Below are 19,656 nucleotides of genomic sequence, written 5' to 3'. Positions count from 1 at the left end.
TAACTTTAAGTCTGTCTGTCTTATAGTCGCGAGCAATTAGATGGTTGTAGGGGACTGCCTGGTTATCCCAGAAGTACATTACTTACAAGGATATTCTTAAAATATTGTTCATTGATGTGCATGTAACAGTTCATCAGTTTAGCGTAATAACTAAATACGGTGTTCAAAAATTAACGAAGAAATATTGTTTGTCTCATTGGCTAATTTTGGAAAATCATTTCACCATTCTTATTTTAACAAAAACATCCAAGTTCATCATAGATGAAAATACTAGGGATTGATCGCTTTACCCCTGTTCCGACGGCCCTGATTATATACATGTACTTACTAGTATGTGTTAATACCCGCCAGCTTATGTTCTCATCACACATCTGTAACTAATCTCTTTTTTGTTGCAATAAAATAGTCGTAGCATACGCACGTTTACTTACAGTCTTCTCCTACTGCGCTTAAGGAATGAGGATTATCTGAAAAGATGTCTTTAACGCCCGAAAACATGACACTCAAACCAAAGGAGTCATTCTCTGTTTCATGCTTTCGACGATTTTAGGGTTTATATTGTCAATATTCAATACAGCACATACAATACAATTTATTTTCAATAACTGAGTATTTTCTGTCATAAATATCCAGGCTTCATTATAAGTTTAACACCAAGGCACGGTTGAACAATGTATGACCACTTTGGGGATGTCGGAAATTGTAAGTCACCTAATCGCATTTCACTTAATCCGGTCCCCTAAGATACGAGTTAAGCGGAGTTAACTGCATTATCATACGATGGACGGATTTCTCAGTTTGAGCTGCGTCTTGCCGTCAGTCGAGCCTGCGTTTCGCCAATACGATATTTGGTCGTGCCAAGGCCGTATAGCAGGGGGCCCCTAGAAATTCTTAGTGCGTTCTTTGCAAATACATGTATAATTATATCCTATAGAACTGCCCTTTTCGGATTCCTCTACGCCTAAAATGCAAATGCTAGGTATAGTCCCCAGTGCCGAGACTTTCAGGATAAATAATGGGATAAATAACGGGTCGGTCGATGTTGGTGTTGATGATCGAACTCCAATACACCAAACACAGAAACACAACAAATACAAATTTCATTTCAAAGTTAGGAATGAAATTATATTCATTATACATTTAGAATACATTCATAAGCTTTTGATGAATTGAAAGAACAAATTAACCACATGTGAAAGAGAAGATCTAAATCAAACTGAAAATCACAACCCAATGATTGCGTTAGTTCAAATAAGATTTCGCCCTTCTCGGTAGTACTTTTTATATAGTCAACCCCCGATATACAGGCAGTATATCGGGGGTTGACTGTACATGTATAAGTAAACCATCATCATCGAGCTGACCGGATACCGAAATAGTTAGTTTTACCAAATAAATCTTATGTCCAAAAATAATACATACACCTTGCTTCTCGTCACTTTCTGAAATCCTGGCCGCATCAGCAAAATAACCATAAAAATAAACATGTATATAGATGCATATTATACATTATTTCAAATTAGCGCCCGCCCGCAGTCAAACAACAAGCACATCGTTTTAATCTATTCCCAATTTTTTACAATGAACGATACTACTTAATGTCAAACCTACAACACCCGTTATTACTCAGAATAATCTCATAGTCGTTGCGTCCATGTAAATCTTAATTTATAACGGACTTTCCAATGTTGAAATCCGTCCAAATGATAGTTGTAATTGCAATAGGGCTTTCTGTGAAACAACAGAAACCCCTAATAAGCCACTAACACGGTAGCCTTAATACTATTTATGTTTTTCTATTTCAAAAAGGTTCTGGTAGGCTTATATATTTCCAAAGAAAACTATGATCTTTAATAGCAAATAAAAATAAACAAGATATATATACAATACATCAGTGTCTGGAAAATGCAGGCAAACGATTTTGTTTCAATTTTGTTTAACTCCTTTGAAAAAAAAAACTCCCACCTTAGTCATGGCTTATAAGGTGTGATGAGAAAAAAAACATAGTTGTAAAATTCACCGACTTGAGCAGTATACCGAGTAATGAGGAGGAGTCAACTTAACTACAACTAAGCTAAGTGCAAATCGTTAAGCAGATTATCGATGCAGTATATATAGTGTGGTGTGTTATCACAGTGAGGTCCAAAAAAAGAAGAACGGATATCGTTATTTCTTAATACATGTAGTACAGCGCAATACAAGTATAAGTCCTATGTACATATGTATCCATGTACAGGGCGAATGTACTGTTAAAATTCCCCGCTAAAAATCAAACACGGTGAAATCCCCCTCCCTATTCAGTTTTCTATCAAACTTCAGTATAAAATCTAAATGAAAACAGATAATACTGTTTACAATAATGTAACACCACGGGAAATTTGTAAATTTTTGAAAACTATTTTTCAACTAGTTTTCAACACAATATTGAAGTATTCCATTGAATTTTTCTGTGAAATCAAATTTAGGGGGATTTTTACCAGGGGAGATTTTTACCTAGGGGGAATTTTATCTGTTACCGTATAGGACGTATACCAAATACATTTGTATAAGAAGATATAAGATGTTTCATATTCGGTTTTTCTGATTCGGTTCGGTAGTTTTTGAGATATGACTTGCTAAATTTCAAAAACCCTCTGCTGGACAGTAAACTGTGTCATGCTTATTTTGATAGAACTACCATAGAAAGGATAGAATTTCCAATAATTTGGAGTATGACAAAAAAAACCGAAGCATTCCATATTCATACTTTCTTAAGATACCGAATTACCTCATTTTTATAATTGACCATAATCCACAAGCCAATGTACCGATTAAAGCAATCAAGGTATCACAAATTGTATAATGTACCTTTCTATATTTCAAACGCTAAAATATATTCGTAGCGTATACAAATATACATGAGAACTGGCCTACTCCACTTTTTTACGAAGCACCCTAATATACATATTAACGAACGATGAATAAACTATACCATCTTAGAAAATCTAGTCCAGATTCAAATCAGTTTGGAAGACCTAAATAGGACACCAGCATACTTTCTTTTGAATTATTCGCAAACAAAATATTGGACAATTGGTTCGGTTAATAAGTGATCAAACAAATAATACAATCTACAGCAATAAATTCAGAGCACCCTTGATTGTTGAATTACATTCAATATCACACATCATCCCAAAAATAGGGGTTACTGCACAGAACCTGCAAATAGAGCTCGAAAATTACTTTTCCAAGAAATTGACCGAAACCTTTCAATCAGTTGAGTAAGTCCCTGCTCTTCTGTAATGAATACATGATACTTTTACCTAATAGTTCCATTTAAGATAACTCGGTATTCACATTTCAAACGAAAGAATTTGCTTTCTTCAGTTGGAGGAAACCAGTCAACTGTACATTTGCATTAGTTTTCCTCCCAATTTCGATGACATTGTTCAAATAATTTGGACTCCATTTTTAATAGTCATAACTTGTATTTCATAAGAACATCGAAATAAACAGTGAACATAATCATAATGAAAACAATGGTTACAATAGAATTTTTTGAAAAAATCATCAACTCTTATAGTCTTAATCATAGATACATAAGAGATAAACACCGCGGGAAGCAGATGATTAAAACAAAGAAGCATTCAGTGCTAAAATAGATGAATGACAATACAATCAGCCTGAAATTAATTGTTGAACTCAACAACGAAACGTATTTACATAATTCAAACATAACAGTGCCAATGATTTAATGAGCCCCATGTACATGCCATACACTTTCCTACATACGGAACACAGATTTTCGGTAAATGATTATACAATTTATTGGTACATTATTTCACAAGTGAGACTTGTTACATCGGACAATGCCACAGATACATTTGAAACAGTTCGACTGCAATTGTCAGGCAAAGGAGCTTTCATAAACAATGTATGCAAGCTGTTGCTAGGGCCAAAAAGTAATAAGTGTAATGATCTGCGTATATAGCTAGGTAGCCATTTAAGTAAAATGTATGTACCAGCACTTCACTATTGACTTATTGTACATGTTTTGAATGTTTGATGCTGAATGAAATAAATAAATAATGCAATGGTCTTTTTGTTTATTCTATGGCGTTTCAGTGTATATGTGCAAGACAAGCATTTAGTAACACCAGAAAACCTTTAGTTTTCTGGATAATGATATATCCTTACACAAGGTAGGTCATTGATATCTAATCCAAGTATGCTCTGGAAAAACAAGCTAGGACTATCTAAATCTATTAAATTTCTTACATACAAACTTAATGAACGCTCCCCAATACAGTCAACCTCACTCAATTTATCATCAGTTAATTCCTATAACTACCTAATTCGTATAAAAATGAAAGGATTTTTCCTTCGTTATTCCCTTTGATTATCCATGGTCCCTTTTCTTAAAAACAATTGAAAATGCTAAGTGTCTTATTTTAGGCCGGGTTTTCCCATTTGTAGTTCATCCGTGAAATTTACCTCAGCGATTATACAACGAACAATCTGATTGGTGCCTTATAGTAAGTTTTCTTCCGACGAAGCTGCACATGTACTTACTTGCACACACGGTCTAGCATGGCAGGGGTTTGTGCCGTGGCTGAGGGTAGCGATGCGATCAAGTTAGAATCTCTGCCGAGGGAGAATGCAATTACTCGTCAGTCAAAGCCACTGAGCATGCCCCGGCACGGCAACATATTTCCCGCCAGTTAAGTCTAAACAATGAATGGCAGCAGGATGCAGCATTTATTCCAATGCCAATGGAAACAATTATTAGTAGGTTTTTGTTTGCAGTTTATGGGAATCAATAGATAAGATTTGAATTACGTACATTAATCCGTACAATGTCTTATACATAGAAAAAAGCAAGACTAAGAGATACGAATTAAGCAAAGTTGACTGTATATACTTCCCTAGATTGTCAGCTCAATGTTGTTAAGTAGACCCAACTTACATCAGACGTTGTGGAACCAATATATTTTCTCCGTGGCAAGTAAATTCGATCACTCATAATCACTAATACCGCTATGGTCTGCTCTTGCGTCCTGTCTTACCATTATGTTGCTTACGCTTTCTCCCATAATGAACAGGCAAAAAATCATCTTCAATATCACCAGACATTCCAATTGGATCATCTATGTCCAAATCATTAGCTCGAGTATGACCCTAAAATACAATGCTGGGTTATGAGCATCGACATTTTGAGGAAAATGGATAAATGTTCAATATACAGTAGAATCCACCTATAGTGGTAGCACCGGGACCAGTATAATGTTACCTGTAGACAAATACCACAGAGGCAGATCTGGAGGGGCCATCTATCTCTATTAGCGATCATTAGGCCCGTTACTATTACTACACACTCATGACCTAAATTGGACACAGTTTTCATTATGCAAGTGCACTGTGAGTAAACCAAAATGGAGGAAAGTGTTGCAGAATTTAAGAGATACGTGAAACTTTAAAACAATCCCCGATATACCGCCCTCCCATTTACCACCACATTGTACCGCCAGGTTTTCTCATTGAACATCTCAATACAAGTACATAGTAAAACCCCCCCGATATACCGCCATACTCTCTGTACCGCCAAAATCGTTCTGCACTGATGTGGGCGGTATATTGGGGGTTGAATTGGAGGAAGCGGAAGCAGAGCCTCCCAAACTCCTGTCGATCATAGTTAGCAGGCCTTCCAAAATCGTTGAAACGGCCAGCACTGAAAGCACCCCAGGGGAGCCACCAAGGGGAGCTCAGTTTGTCCAAGGAATCGGGACCAGTACCACATTGATCAAGTTGTGCTTGACAGGCCTGATACAGCATCCTTGCTTGGATGAAGTACACAGCCCTTGTGAGGGTCGAACTTTATGCCCAGAGTTGGCCTTCCACTTGACCCGGAAATAGCAGCGAGACTTGGGTTGAATCAGTACCTGAAAGTATGTGTCTTTTAAAATGATCGACGACGCCCATTGACCGGGATGGAGTGCCTGAACTTACTAAACCCTGAGATGCTTGTTTATCACAGTGCGTAGGCCTCCAGAGGTCTTTGGTTCTGTACACAATCTTGAGTTCCAGCCCGGAAAGGACTCATTTTAGACAAGCTGGAGTGCGCTCTTCTGTAGCAACTCCTAGACTTGAGGGATAATGATTTTTATCTGGAGGTTATCTTATCAGGCAAGGCTTTGTTTCAAATTGGAGACGAAAACCTTTCGAGATTACTCTCAGTGCCCATCCGTCACCCAAATCATCGGACCAGTCGTTTGAAGACAGCCACCCTCTGGTCTGAGGCCTTCAATTTTGAAATTTTGGTCTTGTACAAGGATTTTTCTCTACCCTTGAATCCTGGAAATGAGATGGCGCTGGAGATGGCTTAGAATTTGAAGTCTGGATAGGCAGCTTCCTCAGAATCTTAAAGGGTCCTTAAGACATTGCCTGGGACTACAGTATTTGATCTTCTGAAATTCAAGTGCCACTGGGGCACACCAACCAGAAAAATAGCTGATTGGAGTGGCTGTCATGACTGATATGCGATATTCTACATTTCAATGTATTATAAGTTTACAGTCTATGGTTTTGTATACAGTATTCTCAAAGTTGGCATCCAGTCATATCTCAATCAACTGTAAAATGTCAACTAACTATATAATACATGTACGCTATATATAAACAGTCCTCTAAATAAAGCAGTTAGACATTCAACTTCATATTACAACACTGTGTTGGTCGTTACATACTTTGGGTCCGCCGCATTCCAGACAGTAGCCCAGCTTAGCCATGAGCAGAGAATCTTGAGTCACCCTTTTGGAGCTTAGCACCAAAATCCTTGATCAAGGAAGATCTTTGCTGCCAGGATCATGTTGGCATGAGCCCTGATGGCAAGAAGAATCACATGTGAAGCCGACCACCCAAGGAACTGGATAATTCAAGCCATGCCAGCTATGGCATCTCCTAGGGATCAGCTGTTTCCTGTTGCAGTAGAGACCGAGCAATCAGCGACAACATTAACGCCATTTCTTGAAAACTCATTGATTAATATGCGTAATATTCTTCAAGAAGAACAAGGAAGAGACTACCCCCACCTTAGGCATCTGGATATTACAGAGATGAGAACACCGACCTATAAAATCCATGGTTTTTTTTTGTTGAGTTACACAAGTGAACCAGCTGACGGCGTAGCCCTCACCACCCGTGAGCGCCAAAGGCGCAAAAATGATGGGGGGTTTGGGGAAAATTTTTGGAATTAAAAGCGTTTCCCGAGCACTTAGAGCGATCTTGAACCCATGAACGACTATTATATTTTGGAAGGTAATGACTAGTTCGAATGTGGTACATCCTCATTCGATGACATTCAGCATCTCATGCATTACGGGTCGAGCCCTGAATTATTGCAGTTAAAATGCGCCGAAGAATGCTCACTAAAAATCATCACCCATTAGTGTATAATATCTGAAGGCATTCGCCACACACGTGCGGCAACAGTAAGCAGGCCTTTGTACTACTGCTGTTGCCGCACGCGACCGATCGATAAAATACATACACTCATCGTAGTACAAATACAAAATCAGAGTTTCAGTGAATATGCATTGAAATGCGATACTTTTACGGGACGATAAGTAAAACAGGCACTGAACGCTTTTACAGTTCACCTGATTACCAATCGCGCCAGACCAATTGAGTGAGATCATCAAAATTGATATTTTTCAATACCGAAATCTGCGGGAAACCGCAGATCCGCGGGGAATTCTCCTCCCTGATATTAAGGATGGTAGGCAAACTCAGCCATCCAAACCAGGCGGCAGAGGACTTGCAAAGAGCGCAAGTCCCTGCAGAGGTGGCATAAGAAGCCATGCACTCCACCTGATCCGCAAACGTGTGAGGCTTGGGCACCGTGGTGCCATGCTTGTGGAAAACCTCTTGTAAGAGCAAATAAATTGCCCATGGGCAAAGTGTGGTTTACCTTGAAAGCTAGAGGTTGTTTGGAGCAAGGGCATTGCTTATTAAACTTTTTAATTTGTGACTTCAAAGTTCTATAAGTTTAAATTGTATTTTATCTTTCTCTAAGAATTATTTTGTAGTCAAATAAGACCAAAAATATACATTTGTTTACAGTCCATGTTAAGAATTTCGTAGGGTACAGGTAGGAAGGGAAACTATTTTATATCTTTAAAAAAATATTTACATGAAATTCATATGATGATACCAATCAGAGGGTGGCTGTATATTGAAAGTCTCGTAAACCTTTCTCAATGTAGGGCCACGGAAGCTTAAATCCTGGATTTTACCACTAAAATATTCAGACCTCTACCTATACCTATAGTTTGCTGCTTAGTATTTTCAGGTCACAATTTATTACAATTAATACAAATTCTATCAAACGGAAAACACAGCACTCATCATCTGCTATAAAAGTTTAAATGATTATTCAGAAGGCAACAGCAAGCAGCGTTACAGTATCACTTATATAGTAGTGTATACTGTACTGGAGATCGGCGTGTGTAACAGAATAATCATAAGCACTCGCGCGCATGTGGAGGCTTTATATGTAAATGAATGTTCGCTTAAACTTCAATGTCAATCAAAGCAATCAACAAGTATTATTACATAATTGGCTCAACGCCAATGTCAATATCGCTGAGAAAGGTAAACCAAAAAGTTGTGGCGATTGAGCCCAAAGGGCTGGGCAGCTGGTCAAATACTGCAGGCGGATGAGAAGTGGTCACCCCGAATGGAGGAATGTTAGGTGATGACTCCCTGGAATGCTATCAAAATAGAATACTGTGTAAAAGTTATTGTCAAATGTGATATATTCACAAATATCAAATATGCAACTGGTTTGAATTTTAGTTCAGGCGTTACTGAGAAATACAACTTATAAATCGGCAATTTCAGCACGTGCGCACTGTTATTTTTTATGTTAGCAGGTGCAACTTTCTGACGTCATCTCTGACAAGTGCTCACAGCTTCCTTCCATTCATTTCATTAGACATTTCATAGGGTATTTGATCATTTTAGAAGTGTCTTTGGATTTTGAACTCTTACCATTGTATCCTTTTGCTACTGTTGTATATGACATAAACGTATATTAGTGAATTGTGCTGTCGGTCTGTGAATACGGTGAGCAAATGATGTTACTAGCGCACACACGTGCTTGTGTTGATTGTCATAGATAACATCATAAATAGCGCCACTGCGGGTAGTATGTGAACAATACACACAAAGTGAAGGACAAATAAATGACTAATTTATGGCTAATTAGGGGTACTTTTTTTTGATCAGACAGATCACGGGTCATTATATATATATATACTTAAATTTCTTCGCGGAAAGTACAATTTTGATGGCATTTGCCCTTTAACTTTACTTGGCCCACACAGAAAGCTACTTTTCACCCTCTTTTGTAATTGGTGCTTGTTTAAAAATTGTAAATTTTATTGTTTGTTTTCTCTCTCAATCTCTGTATATAGCCTGTTATGCTTTCCTTTAAATAAATTTGAACTTGAACTCATCAAGATCCATGGGGGGCAGAAATCATGAGGGGAATATCCATGGGACTGGAATTCACTGAATTGGATGATGTCGGTCCGACCCTTTACCAACTACAACAGACTCTGCATTTCCATCTGAAAGGCTTTAAAATCCTCAGCAGAAATGAAACCACACGTGGAGGCAGGCGGCGCCAGCAATAAAATCCCCCTGCGACTGCTCTTGTAATAACATTGAGGACACTCAAGATCTCAAAGATCTGTATCTTGAGGAAGAACTAGATCGTGAGTGAGCCATTTTCTGTCGAGAACGGTTGTATGCTTTCCTGCTCAAAGAGGCTGGGCCCGACAGCAATGGGGACCGTCTCCTACGCCGCTTTCCAGGGGAGCAACGCACTGGCGAACGAGCTCTCAAGAGAAATACAAAGACTTCGCCATCCCTGGGGAAGCTGCAAGTCCTGGTCCAACCGAGCAACTTGAAAGGAGCCTGATTTCCGATCGGACTGAAATTCCGATGCAAAGTCGAGGGTTTGGTGTAACAACAGAACTTGGGCCTAGACAAGAACGGGTAACCAGGATTGAAACACAGACTTTTTAACCAGATGTCACCTCCTGATCGAACCAACACCCAGTGGCTGGCGAGTCAGGTTGGTTGTGGCGGCGCCACCGTATAGTGCCGAGTATTCAACAAAACATTTAGCAGTTATTTCCTGAGCTAAGGTAAACTTCTAAAATGAGCCCCACATAACGTATCCTGACCAGAATAGAAGGAGATATGGCAGCGCTAAAGACGCAATTAAGTCATATGGCTCATGGCATTGCCATTGTACCGTACCAGGTATTCCAAACTAGGGGTCCAGAGACACTATATCCACTTGGGAAGTGATTTCAGATGGAAATTATGGAAAATACCCATTGACCAATACAGTTTATATTTCAGATTTCCCCTTTCAGTCTATCATAATGCATGTACGTGTTGCTAGCATTTCTGTAACCTTATAACCATGTTTTTCACACTTCATGCACCAGCAATTCCAATTGATAGCAAAACCTATATATCTAACCCGCACATACCAGTGTGGCGCATTCATTCATAGACTCTAGCAAGGCAGGAACAAGTGTCTGTGCATTTACTGGTGAGTTTTACGTTATACTTCGAATTTGTCAATTTTGCTCTGTCTCTCGAGTTTATTTTCCTGTGGCATAGGTGGCAAAGCTTTACATGTTCTTCGTGGGTATAGCTAAATAATATAGCATTTCCATGTTGAATGATATAAGTTTTATGACTTAATATAGATTCAATAGATTTTTCTTAGCAGTGATTGATATTGTTTTGAGAGTTAATTAATTATAGTGTACTTATTATTTAATTCAGTTTGAGATGAGTTGCATTAATGAATTAATATACTTTATGTTTTATGCAAATGTTAAGATATGTTTTTTATATTTTGTAGACCTTGCTAGTTGATAACTACTATAGTTGCTCTACTACTTTCCGATAGTTCCGGCTTTATGGTACTTAAATAAACTGTTCATCGGCACCAATGCTATAGTCTGTTTTGCTGATGTGCCTGGGACAGGTTTTCTTCCCCTCCGGACCTTAACCCCTGCATACCACAAATATGATATGAAAATACTAAGTTATTCTACTATTGAATGCCCCCACTCACCATAATCATAGAACATGTCATGAGCTACAACTTTGCAATTGATCATGGTAACAAAATATGCCTAGGTACCAATATAATAAGGAAATACTAAGTATTCTACTATTCAACGCCCCCTAGTGACTATATAGAATAACTAATGTCCTTGAACCTCGCCACAATCATAGACCATGTCATGAGCTACAACTTTCCAATTGATTGTGGTAACAAAATATGCATAGGTACGAATATAATAAAGAAATACTAAGTTATTGTATTGTTCAACGCCCCCTGGTGGCCATATACAAAAACCAATGACCTTGAAACTCAACACGATCATAGACCATGTCATGAGCTACACCTTTCCAATTGATTGTGGTAGCAAAATATGTTTAAGTATCAATATATTGTGGAAATACTTTTTTCCCACCTATGAATGAGTACTGATGACACCAAGATGGCCGCCAATTGTGTCATAATTGCCTAATCAAATATACCTGCCTCGGGTATAAAATTACAATTTTTGGAACTAAAATTTGTATTTCCGAGTAGTACTTACCCTTTCCTATGGTTTTTGCCAATATTTTCTAAATTTGGATTGATCGCCGATGGTTTTTCTATACGACCCGGCCCTGCGGTATTGGATTTAGCCACCGGCGAAATCCGCCATCTTTTCACGTCATAGCAGACCCCAAAAAAAACAACAGCTATGCGGGGCAGGTGGGCGGGATTCCCACCATAGGAAAGGGTAAGTACTACTCGGAAATACTAATTTTAGTTCCAAAAATTGTTATATTTCCCTCGAGTACTGTACCCTTTCCTATGGTTTTTTGCTAGACTAGCCTAGCACAAGGATGGTGGGAAAGGTAGATAGAAAAACCACCGCTCAAACGCGAGGTAAGAGAGCACTTACCCAAGCACGGAATGGATCACTGTAGCACAGACCGGTTGGCCACAGTGAGTCCGTCCAGCTCAGGGGCCCCCCCGAAATTTTGCGAAATTAATACTTGCAGATACGAGCCCAAACTATGTACAAGGATACACCCCCTGTGATCCTGATAATGCAACATAAATATTCTACACTAAAGGGTCTGATCGGAAAAAAACGGACACCTTGAGCCATAACAACAGGACCAAGTGAAGCTAATGAGCCTAACTGGCCTGAAACATCCCATAAATAAAATGACGTGAATGTCGATGGAGAATTCCAAAAGGCGGCCCGACAGACTTCCTCCAACAAGGCACCAGAAAAGGCTGCGCAGGAAGTAGCCATAGACCTCACTTGATGAGAAACCACTCCCTCCGAGGAAAGATTCTCCTTCAATAAAATGTCCTTGATCAGTGAAGAGACCCATCGGGCCACTGTGTCCCGTGAAATATCACCCTTCAGGTGATCCAGCAGCGGAATAAATAACCGCTCCCGTGAACCCCTCCGTGAAGCAGAGCGATCTAAATAGAAACACAACGCCCGTACAGGACATAAAGTCCTGTCTGGAAGGCCCGGTTCCACTCGATGTTTTAGGGCTTCAATTCGCCATTGACGCCCAACCGAGCCTGGTCGTTGGTTCTTTGCCAAAAATTCCAAAGCAGGCCGCAGCGAAACAAATTCCTTCGCTGGCTCAAAGACAATATGACCTTGTCGGACTGAAAGCGCATGAATCTCAGTGACGGGCCGAGCAAGCCAAGAACAGCAAAAATAGTCTTTTTTGACAAATTCGCAAATGACGCTGCTGAAAGTGGTTCAAATGGAGCTTCCATTAACTTCTTCAAAATTACAGACAGATCCCATGGTGGAACTATCCTTGGTACCCGAGGCCGGGAAATAGAAAACCCTGCAACAAGCTGGGATATCCGATGATCTACTGCTACATTTGGCCATCCAGAAGCACGCAATGTATGAGAAATCGGGGAGCGGTAACCTTTAATAGTTATGACCTGCAAACCTTTTACTACAAATAGGTGCAGTAAAAAATCTGCCAATTGAGCTACAGAGGGTGAGCATGGATCAATTTCCCCTGCAGCAACACCAATCCGCAAAATGACTCCATTTGGCATCGTAAATGGTACTTGTTGATGGCCGCTTAGATCCTGCGATAAAGGAGGCAGCCTGTTCTGAAAAGCCTGAAGCTGACAAGGATCGCTGGCCAATGGCCAGGCGAGCAGATTTAACCACTGGCTGTTTGGATGATGCCGAAAGTTCCCCTGAGACAGAAGCGATGGGAAATTCGAAAGAATCCTGGGGTTGTCGCACAGTAGATTGAGAAGTGGTAGGAACCATTTCTGAGCCGGCCAACATGGTGCTACCAGAACTATGTTGCAATTGACTGACCTCTCTATTTGATCCAGTAAGCGCGGCAGGACTGGTGTGGGCTGGAACGCATATGCATGCATCCCCGACCAGTCCAGAGAGAAGGCATCGACCCCCCACACTTCCGTGTCTGGAAACGGGGACACAAACAGAGGACACCTCCGATTGAACCGGGTGGCAAACAGATCCAGCAGCGGATTGCCAAACATCCCGATCGGCTACTTCTTGGTTGAGAACCCATTCCGTCGCAATAGCCTGACCTCGACGAGACAGAGCATCGGCCATCACGTTCCTTTTCCCTGCTAAATGTGCCACAGTCAGGGACACGCCCTGTCTGGCACCAAAGAAGAATTTTGGCCGACAGACCCGTGAGGGTTTCTGAGTGAGTGCCCCCTTGGTTCTGAAGGTAAGCCCTCACTGTTGAATTGTCTGTGGCTAACCAAACATAGTGGCCCTCCACTCTCCTGTGAAAGAACTTCAGGGCCTTCCACACGGCCAGCATTTCTAGGAAATTTATGTGGTTGGTGGCCTCGTAGCGAGACCATCTCCCAGCTTTGACTCGGTTCTCCAGATGTGCCCACCATCCTTGGTGACTGGCATCCGTGAATACACGAACTGGAGCCTCTAACGGGGCTAGTGACACCCCGCGCCGAAGATTCGTAGTTGCCGCCCACCACTGAAGATCCGGACTTAGATCGGTTGGAGGTACGGGAATCAAGGTCTCCCAGTTGCCCTTCGACCGAGACCAGAAGACCTTCCAATATTGTTGCAAGCGCCTGCTTCTGAGGCGGCCAAAGGGCACGACCAGACCCATGGAGCTGATGGAGCCTAGAAGCCGTGACCAGTAACGAGCTGTTCTCGGGGTTGTGGACACTCCCGCTACAGCTTCTTGAAGTTTGGCTACTCGAGCCATAGACGGAAAGACATGCCGATTCGGAGATCGAAGTCCATGCCAAGATAAGTGAACTGAGATTTTTCCCTGTTTACGAGGAACCCTAGCTGATGGACTAAGTGCAAGACTGAGGTCATTGCCTCCCGACATTCCTGAGCCGAGTTCGCGACTATTAACCAGTCGTCGAGGTAAACGAACAGTCGAACACCCCTTGACTGAAGTACCTTCTAAACTGACTTGACCAACTTGGTGAAAACCCACGGGGCCGTACTGAGGCCAACTGAAAGAGACCTGAATTGGAACTGGCGGCCTTTCCACTTTATCCTGAGAAATCGCCGAGATTTTGGGTGAATTGGAACCTGAAAGTAAGCATCGCCCATTGACCCGGACGGAGCCCTTGAATCACGTCTTTGGGTTTGGTCATCCGGAACCTTGGAATGTCTAGGTGCCGATTGGCCTTTGGTACCATGAATATTCGAGAAAACCAGCCGGGAGAAGTTTCGTTGCAAACTGGTTCTATCGCTCCCTTCTCGGCCAATTCCTTGAGAGCCGGAGAGATTAAGGCCTCCTGACCTGGTTTTGGCCGCATGTCGGGAGGTGACCTCGTCAGGCGCGGTCGCCTTAGGAAACGGAGACGGTAGCCACGAGAGACGACCCGGGAGGGCCAGCCGTCTCCGAAAAGGTCGCACCAGGAATTCATTTCGAGTTTTTCCGAAAGGAAGAGCCCCTTTTTGGAGCCTTCCCCTTGCCTCGATACGAACCAGAACTGTTACGACTTTACAGCATTGGACACCATATCTGGTAGACGAGTTTTGGAACTGGAGTCCATCACTGACTGACGGGAGGCTAACACAAGATTAGCCTGACCCCGAACCGACAACAGAATTACATGCGAAACAGACCGAGCCAAAGATTGGATAATCCGGTCCATTCCCTCCAGTTTTAGGGCAACCGACTCTGGGTCGGAGCCCGCATGAACGGCGGCGTGAGTCTCGCGAAGCTCACCCGTCAACACCTTAAGCGCCATATCCTGAAACGAACCAACCCTGGTAAGATTTCCAGGATTGATGTCATGGCCACCAAACCGGACTTAGGCAAACGAATACCCGACTGTGCTGTAACGGTATCCGGGCTGATCAAAGTATAATCAGCATCCAGGCAGTTATGACTGTGATCCACAGCACCTGGAGTTGCGTAATACGCCGAGCGAAATGCGCCTATAGGTGGATCGGTTGAACTAAAATATTTTCCAGATTTCATACCCCGTTCTGGAGGGGGAAATGAAAATGTTCCAGGCCGACATTCACCCCATAATTGCGTATCCAATCGAGCCCATTCTCTCGAAACCGCTGACGATTCCCGTAAACGTCAAGATCGGAGTACGGAGGGCGATAAGCTTCCATTGACTCACCGACCAGAGGAGCTGCTGTGGGCTTAGCGCGAGTTGCCCCGTGCTTGACAAAGAACTCTTATCATCGCTCTAAATAACATGTCCCCGCTGGTTCGGACAAAACTGAATGGGACGGAGATACATTGCGAGCCAGGGAAGTCCCCATCGTCTGTGGCAACCCACAATTGCTCGCGACAGGAACGACCCCAGAAGGAATTTACGCTTCTGGGACCGGATCCTCATTGAAATCAGACCCTACCGCAGCATCCAGGAATTCAGAGTCAGAATTTCGAAGAACTGAGTGGGCTGGCGAACTTCTAACTGGACAATCAGGAATAGGCTTACCTGTTGTAGAGGTTGCAGCGACTTGTCGCGACGATGATAACAAGTTTAAAATTTTCTCTTCAAATACATGGAAATCCTTCTGAGTCAGGAATTTTCCAGTATCCCGACGATCATGCCGACTTCGGTGACGGTCCCTCGAACGGGATCAAGACCTACTAGAAGAATCGCCTTCATCGCTAACCGACGTCGACGAACGATGAGAAGACCGACGGCGAAACTTCCTACAATAACGATTGTAATCGCTCTCGCGATCAAACCTTGATCTGCGAGAAGGAGATCTTGTGCGTTTATAACGCTCACAGCGTCTAGATCTAGTGGGAGAGCGAGCTCTATCCCCGGAGCAACGATCAGAATCAGACGATGAACGAACCGGATGTTTTGAACCGGATGACGTCTGGACTGGACCGGTGCCCGAACCGGACCGATGCCCGACCCGGACCGATACCGACCGAACCGGTACGGGCCATTCCCGACTACTGCGGCGCGCGCTCGGTTCAGAACATGTAGTCTGAACCGGCCGACCCGGCTGAACCGGTGAACGACCAGAGACCGGTGCCGGTGAACCAGCGTTCCTCCCCGGTGAACAGAGTCGGGAAGCCCATCATACCAGATCGACCGACGACCGCTCCGCTATACGATTAGAAATAGAAATAGAGACGTCGGTTGGCACGTCGGCCGAAACCGACGAATCCCTGCTATTAACTGGACGACGATCTCTTAGTTTAAGAGCCTTATCGGCCCGAAGCCAAAGGTCCTCGGACCACACCTCGCAAATCTTGCAAGGATTGCTCCTTGCACATATTTGACCGGATTTGCGCCTGCACGACGCACACGAATCGTAATTGTCCCAGGCGCCAAACAAATGCCCGCATCCCTCCCCGCCACGATGTTGACCCTTAGGAGGGGGCGGCATAATTATTCTGCCACAATAATAAATTCAATTCAATTCAATCAAATCATATTTGTAAATAAAATTCTTACGGAAAAATAGAAACCAGGGATAACCCCCAAACCGAACGGACTCACCGTTATGAGAGTGAAAACTCCCTAATATCCTAATTCCCAGATTTTTACGGCGAAAAAATCCAACGCATTCTACTGCTAGAACGCCAAGAAAAAAGATGCCGGATTTCGCCAGTGGCTAAATGCAATATCGCAGGGCCGGGTCGTATAGAAAAACCATTGGCGATCAATCCAAATTTAGAAAATATTGGCAAAAACCATAGGAAAGGGTACAGTACTCGACGGAAATACATCCCTTTCCGAAGAATACCCACCACAAATTGCAATGAGAAATGGTAAACCAGTAAGAAGCTACAGGACCTAGAATTCTGGCCAAAATTGACATTTTTGGGCACAAAAAAGTTCACAGGACAGCCATCTTGAGTCTGATCGACCCAATTCTCTCATGCTGATGGGCCCTTGGGCGATACAAATATATATGAACAACCGAGCTAATTGATCAAAGCGTCTTCAAAATTTCCCTCGAAAACTTCAAAAATGTGTAAAAAGTGCTGATTTCGGCGAACAACAATGGCTGCCAGTCGGCCACCTTGAATCTGACAGGGCCAGTTTTTCGACTGAAGATGTGCCTAGGGTAGATACATGTATAAACCAAATATCAAGACATTACCTTGAAGCGACTTCAAAACTTCCCAAAATAACTGGATTCCGTCTACGGACGGACGGACGGACAACGGACGAAAAGTGAACGCAATAGCCCGCTGGGACTAAAGTCCCAAGTGGGCTAAAAACTTTCCCACGGTCTTACTATCTGCATTTTCTAATAATCTAGGGAAATATTTAAAAAAACGAAATTTCACACTCTGCATTTATAAGATTAAAGTATTTATTCGTTTGACAAATCTTCCACTGAACTCCCACCAACAAGTTATAAGTGGCGATACGAAAATGACCTCATCGACTCGCTATCATCTTACTACGTCATGAAGGTAAAAAAGGACTCAATTTTGGTCAGTGTGACCTTTTAATGATAACTGACTTTTAACGAGAATGAAATCTTTGAAAAATTGATTATGGGCCTTTTGTCTGAACAAATGATCATAATTGTAATACATCCCTTGAATGATGTAAAACAACTAAATCTCTGAGTGGCCCGATAAGATACAGTACAAACTTGGTGAGAGACTGGGTTTCATCGGAGGTTTTTCATTTTTATCATACGGACCCATCTGGACAGAAGCCTCCCAAGTTCTTCAAATTTGGGGCCAGTGCCGGTTACTGACAAAACAAAGTTTATTGACTGACATGATTTTTTATAATTTCACGATAGGATTGAGCACTTTAAGTAGCTTTCATCTTCACTCAGACAAATCATTGTTACGTGTGACCTACACCGTGGCGCGCATACTCTATAACTGATACATACATGCAGTGAACACGAGAGTATAAGGCTGTATTGCCTACGCGACTGTACACGACTGTTTTAAACGCGAACGCTCCACTGTGCCGCAGTTAACTAACTAATACAAATAATCAGGCTCCAAAACGGATCGCTAATGCAAACGTTAATAAAATTACTTCAATTAATGATGATAAAACAAGTATTCCAGTCGTGTAAATATCAGACTCGTCTCTAAAAAATCGATGCTATCAGTAATTCAGCCATGTGGCGAACACAGAGGTAAATTTCTGCATTTTGAAACCACATCTTCGTCAGATATCTTAATGCAACGTTACCTTGTGCACGGGATATCAAAACTAGATGAATCATTGAACACATCGCACACAATAAATCGTTATATCATATGCCTTGAATATCAGTATTCGCGCTAGAAATGATGAATATCAACATATTCAATCGTGCTGCCATTTTGTTTGTGAAAAAACGCGCACCAGCTGATCCACCTCGTTCAATTTATGATGACATGATTGTGAAGTCAAAACTGGGTCAACAACCAAGATTTTCAGGGGTTTCGTCTTTGAAAGCCCATAACTACCAAACCAAGCGTCGGATCTTGGCGATACAGTCAACAGCAAGGGACTGAGCTTTTTAGTACGGATTAGGTGATTGATACGAATTAACTATTACATGTATAAACTATGATTTAAGTGCACATTCCATTTAATCGCTGGTTTAGTTATCTCTAAAACTGTAGACGACTACTAAAACTTTACAGCAGTAGAACCACATTCTAACAATCCATTGGAGGGAATAAAAAGTTCATAGCATCCGATAGTTCATTGGATCCATTTGATATCATTTATACATGAAAAGAAAACACCCCTGGTGTGATGAAACACAAACCAATTGGTTTCAGTAGAGTAGGACTATTTGAAGCCATCGTATGTCTAGTACAGATAACCCATCCCACAGGCCATGTACTTGGGGCGATTCATCAAAGGACTTTGGTTGATTGACAGATAATAGCATCAGTACTGAATATTTATTGAAGCTTGAGACTATGACCTTGATGGATTAACTTCAGTGTTTTCTGGAGTTTCTCATATTTCCTAATTTACTATATATTTCCCTATACTGACCACATTAACCTCATTAGATTACAAATGTTTATACTTTTTTCACTTCAAGTGTACATTCCCAACAGCTGATACAGCTGATACGGATTACAGGTAAGGATTTA

General features: G+C 41.8%; 1 protein-coding gene across 1 annotated transcript in view; it reads right to left on the bottom strand.

Annotated features, from left to right (window-relative positions):
* Positions 1-582: 582 nt before the first annotated feature.
* The window catches only part of LOC141898903 (TPR and ankyrin repeat-containing protein 1-like), a 53,337-nt gene continuing 34,263 nt past the window's right edge, over positions 583-19,656 (bottom strand). Inside the window, exon 18 of the mRNA XM_074785047.1 lies at positions 583-5,157. Within this exon, the coding sequence (XP_074641148.1) occupies positions 5,017-5,157 (141 nt within the window). The 3' untranslated portion in view covers positions 583-5,016. The remainder of the gene's footprint in view (positions 5,158-19,656) is intronic.

This window comes from Tubulanus polymorphus, chromosome 2 (assembly GCF_964204645.1).
Source record: "Tubulanus polymorphus chromosome 2, tnTubPoly1.2, whole genome shotgun sequence".
In the NCBI taxonomy this organism is placed as follows: Eukaryota; Metazoa; Nemertea; class Palaeonemertea; order Tubulaniformes; family Tubulanidae; genus Tubulanus; species Tubulanus polymorphus.
Note: the sequence above shows the minus strand (reverse complement) of the source record. Positions and strands in the feature narration are given on the sequence as shown.